We start from the raw sequence: 4,499 nt of genomic DNA, 5'->3' as shown, positions 1-4,499 counted from the left end.
CAGTCCAGTCAAGGTAGCCAGACAGTTCGTTATCGTAGTCGGCAGAGAGATAGCAGTGATCGCGCACCATGTGCTCGGCCTGCGAGGGGCTCAGCTTGCCGACAAAGGCGGGATACTTGAGCCTGAGGAGCTTGAGGAGGTACTCGGCCGAGTGCCAGCCGCCCCAGTTCAGGCGGGTGGCTTGGGCGAGCATGGCCTTCTGGTTGTAGACGGGGATGACATGGGTCGAGGTATGGGACGAGGAGACGACGAGGCCGGTGGTGCCCTTGTTGTGGCGATAGGAGAAGAGCGAGTCGATGCCGTAGGCGACTGAGGGGGCGCCGTAGCACTCGAAGAGCGTCTCGTTCATGGCTGTCTGCGTTAGCTTGCCGTGCATTGCAGTAGTTTGGGGAATAGAGAATGCTCACTCTTGCGAACGTAGGAAAAGTTGGCGACAGCCTCAGTCATGACGATGGGCATGTCAATGTTGCCCTCGGCGTTGTTCATGCCGAGTTTGAGGAAGATGTAGTCGAGCACATGCTCCATGGCGTCCCAGTTTGTGACGATGCCAGTGCCCTGCTCGAAAGCATTTCGAACATGACTCCTCGAGTTGGCGTCGGCGTAGCAGTCGTTGCCGGCAAAGGAATACGTCTTGCCAGCTTTGCGGTCGCGGTACTTGGACATGATGGGAGGGATGCTCATGCGCGGCTTGTCCTCGAAGGACCAGCCGGCGCGGACAGCATTGGAGCCGTTATCGATGACGATGGCGCAGGTGCCCGGAGGCCGAGCGAGAGCCTTTTCACGGCCGTCGTGCTGGATGGCCATGGGCTTGTCGAAGCGAGCCTCCCTCATGGGGAAGATCTTGGCTGGGGGGTATTCCCTAGGCGGGGGCAGCTTGGAGGCGGGAATGCCATCATCAGTCGCAGAGGGCGCCATGGCGGCGCTGGCGGCTTAAGGGAGGCGTTCGGATGCAGCAAGGGAAGCTCTTGTGTGCTCGATGGGAAGGTGGCGAGGATAAAAGGCGTACAGAGAAAGCGCAGGATCGTCTAGGGTGTCGACACTGTCATGCTGTGGAGTGACAGGTAGAGAGGTTGCGTCAACAGACGTTATCGGGTGAATGGAGGCTGGCAAGGCTGTCGTTGAGTTGGCATGGGTGATGGGAGAAGATTCGTGGGCCAATTGGCGACGCAAGGGTGGTTGCGCTTTGCTCTTCGTTTCTGTATGACCAGGCGGAATTCGGTTTGTCGTCTGGCGATGCGTCGCGGTCGAGCTCCCGCGTCGTCAGTCCTCCTGGACTAGGTGCCTGCCACAGTAGGTACTGGGTACCTAGGTACCTGCCACAGTGAGGTCCCGGCAGGGTCGAAGGCCCTGGACCCACGTTCAACCCGACAGACCCGCTCCCACTAATGCACCCCCTTGGAATCCACATGCTGAACTCCTCTTGACCTCGTCTTCACATCACTTTCGTCATGTTACGGGCATATCTACGGCTTCAAGACTTTCCCATGATCACACGAGACTCGCTGACTATATGATAGGAGAAGAAGGAGAAAAACTAGAACAAGGACAACCCCAAAGCTGATCTTGCAGACACAGTATCAGCCGCCGCCCTTCTGCTCCATGACATGGCTATGCGACTGGGATGGCTGCGCTGACGCCTAACAGCGCAGAGCTCACAGCTCTGTGACAGCCAACCAATTCTTTTACGTGCCAGACGACATTTGCACCACTATCTTCAACTTATTCTTCGCCGCCCGGCGACCTGACGTGCATGTCTCCAATGGCACGTTTACTGATACCAGCCCTGTCGTGGCCAAGAGCCTGTCTCGACGCCGATGAAGAGGGTTGGACAGAATGGACATAACTCTTCAAGCCTTGCGAGGATGATGCAAAAGCTCAGACATTCTGTGTGAGAAGTCACGCCAGACTAGAACGCAGCTCTTCTTCTGCATCAGTGTAGCATGGGTTACTTGAGCTCAAAGTCCACGGCAACCGCTCCTACTACAGAAACCTCTGGAACGACAGAATATCAACCGGCGCCGGCCTGCCGTGGGTCTACTCAAACGGCCGACGAGGCCCGTTCTCGAAAAAATACCCGCAGGCCGCGCCTTTGTTCCAGCGCGCCGCTCTGTGGGCAAATGCACTTGAATTGATTCGCGCACCTCGCTCGGCAGTGGTTGATCTAGTTGATCAGCTTGGAGTAGCTGGAGCCAGCCTGGCACGCCAGCGCGGCAACGTGGTAACAACTAGGGACGCAGGAAAAACAACAATGACATCAATCGCAGCAATCGTCGGTGAATGGATATCTTATTCGCAATCGCAATTTTACGAATTTGTGGTTGGTCGGCACTTAGCTGCCCTTTCCAAAGACAAATGCTTCGCTAAACACACGTGTTCGCGAGTATCTCAAGAGGGAGGCTTGAGATTGTCCGTCGCTGGTAGATCGGTCAGAAACACTGCCGATATCTTGGCGGAGAACCTTACCCTCAAGATGGAAAAGAACATTAGACTGGTAGTTCTTGAACATCTGGGCCACCAGCTCGACGTTCATGTTTTGAATATTGATGTCCTAGGAGCGCCGTATTAGTATTGACGGGGCACTCGATGCTGCAGTACCGCCATGAATACCTGTAGTGACTTGTTCATGACGACAATGGCCTCGTTCAGTTTCTCCTATTCATGCTGTCAATCACCCCGCAGGTACCCAGGCGGGGCAGTCAGCACTCACAACATTGCCGATGATGCGCGACAGCAGCAGGTTCTGCTGATGCTCATGTGGGCTCTCCTAAAATAACGTCAGGGACTCCATTTGAGGGTCGCGCGCAACCAAAGGCACTTACCATGTTCGTATGATGTTGATGGCCTAGTATTTGTTGTGCCACGACCAAGAGTGACTGTTGTTATGGGGGGGTCTATCACAGGTCACGAAAACAGAAGGCGGTCATGGGCGGTAAAATAAGCTAGTACGAGCTTGAGCTTCGTGCCAGTCGTCAGTGCTGGCTCTCGCTCCCTCGTCGCCGAACACTGACCTCCATCTGCAACTCGACCCCCGTTGGCGCGCATCCTCAGGCTTTATCTCTTGCAAACAAACTCGTAATCCTCGACACGATGGCTGCGCCTACGGAAGCTCAGATTGCTCATCAGCAACTCCTGGATGACCTCGACATCCACGCAATTCACAAGTCCTTCCGATCTCCGTCCTGGCGCCCCAACCACCGCCGCAACAAGAATATCAAGACCATCTCCACCGATCTATCCCGTAAGGAGGCCTCATCATCCGCCATCGCCACCCCCCAAGACGACTCTCCCGCCGCGACGCCTCTTCCCGGCGGCCTCTCCCCCAGCGGTGCCTCAACGCCCGCCGACGCAGCGAACGCCCAGCCGAACCTCGCTCAGGCATCACGCAGCTTGTCGAAGCTCGTGCTCGAAAAGACGCTGAAGCAGCAGCAAGGCGGCGGCACAGGCGGCGCGACGGGCCCGGCGAGCGCAGCACCCAGCGCGACGTACACGAACATCGAGAGCGCGCCGTCCCTGGCCCACACGAAGCGGTACTGCGACATCACGGGCCTGCCCGCGCCGTATATTGACCCCAAGACGAGGCTGCGGTACCACGACAAGGAGGTCTTTGCGCTCATCCGAGGTCTGCCCGCAGGGTGTCGCGGAGCAGTATCTCGAGGCGAGGGCGCCCCCCCGGTGTTGAAATAGACGGCGCATGCGATCTTGTTTGGTATGGGGTAACGGATGGAGGGCATTCAGCATGGCGTTCACGGCAGTCCTTAGATGTACAGGCGAGGTCAAGGCACAATACAAAGCATCACACGCGCTTGATATGTTTTACCAACAAAGTCAAGCCCCAGCTACGCACCCGCGGCCTTTCGGCCGTGGGTTGTTAACTGACGCTCCGGCTTAATCGTGATACAGTTTTGCTCTTTGCCTGTGATGTGACAGATGCCCGAGAACGTATGGAGAACGCGCTCGGATACCATGGCCTTGTGCCATGGTCGCCCCGGCAGTGGATGGGAAAGCAAGATTGCGCTTGTTCCCAGGATGACAGAAGGTAATACTGGTCGGGTAAGTTTTGAGGGGCAGCCTTGAAGCGGCTGCTGTCCATGGAGACCAGGGCCTCAATGCGATCCTCAGTCATAAGAGGACTCGTTTTCATCGGCTTTGCAGCTGAGTCCATCGCTGGCTCCAAGTCGCTGTAAGGCTAAGACTGGAGTGTTACCGGAGGAAACTCTTCTAGTAAACCAATGCTGCCTGCCTGGAATGTGAGTTGTCGTGTTACGTTTTTGAGTTAAGACGGGAGGTAAGAAACAGGCCACAGCGGGAACACGATTTTCGCTCGTGATTTAAATTGATTGGGCAGTGCACCCCACAGAAGCCCGGTAGCAGACTACTACTGTTAAGTGACATGGATGCTTCACCATTCGACCAGCGTGCGCAAACGAATACGCCAACAAGCTGTCTAGCCATGAGATCTAATCATCACTAGCGAGTACTTTGTGATATTTATTATGATC

General features: G+C 56.0%; 3 protein-coding genes across 3 annotated transcripts in view; 1 reads left to right on the top strand and 2 right to left on the bottom strand.

Moving 5' to 3' along the window:
- The window catches only part of VDBG_05176 (conserved hypothetical protein), a gene marked incomplete at both ends in the record, with an annotated part of 2,408 nt that extends 1,493 nt beyond the window's left edge, over positions 1-915 (bottom strand). Inside the window, 2 exons of the mRNA XM_003004017.1 lie at positions 68-351; positions 408-915. Coding sequence (XP_003004063.1) covers positions 68-351; positions 408-915 — 792 coding nt within the window. The remainder of the gene's footprint in view (positions 1-67; positions 352-407) is intronic.
- Positions 916-2,256: 1,341 nt separating this feature from the next.
- Positions 2,257-2,859, bottom strand: VDBG_05175 (hypothetical protein; the record flags this gene model as incomplete). Its single annotated transcript, XM_003004016.1, has 5 exons — positions 2,257-2,414; positions 2,464-2,548; positions 2,608-2,652; positions 2,708-2,764; positions 2,820-2,859. 5 exons carry the CDS (start codon positions 2,820-2,822, stop codon positions 2,386-2,388), a joined length of 219 nt encoding a protein of 72 aa, XP_003004062.1.
- Positions 2,860-3,087: 228 nt separating this feature from the next.
- Positions 3,088-3,684, top strand: VDBG_05174 (conserved hypothetical protein; the record flags this gene model as incomplete). The annotated part of the gene is made up of 1 exon (XM_003004015.1): positions 3,088-3,684. The coding sequence occupies one exon, from the start codon at positions 3,088-3,090 to the stop codon at positions 3,682-3,684; it is 597 nt and encodes a 198-aa protein (XP_003004061.1).
- Between the last annotated feature and the right edge of the window lie 815 nt (positions 3,685-4,499).

Source organism: Verticillium alfalfae, genomic scaffold (assembly GCF_000150825.1).
Source record: "Verticillium alfalfae VaMs.102 supercont1.6 genomic scaffold, whole genome shotgun sequence".
In the NCBI taxonomy this organism is placed as follows: Eukaryota; Fungi; Ascomycota; class Sordariomycetes; order Glomerellales; family Plectosphaerellaceae; genus Verticillium; species Verticillium alfalfae.
This window is presented reverse-complemented; position numbering and strand designations above follow the sequence as displayed.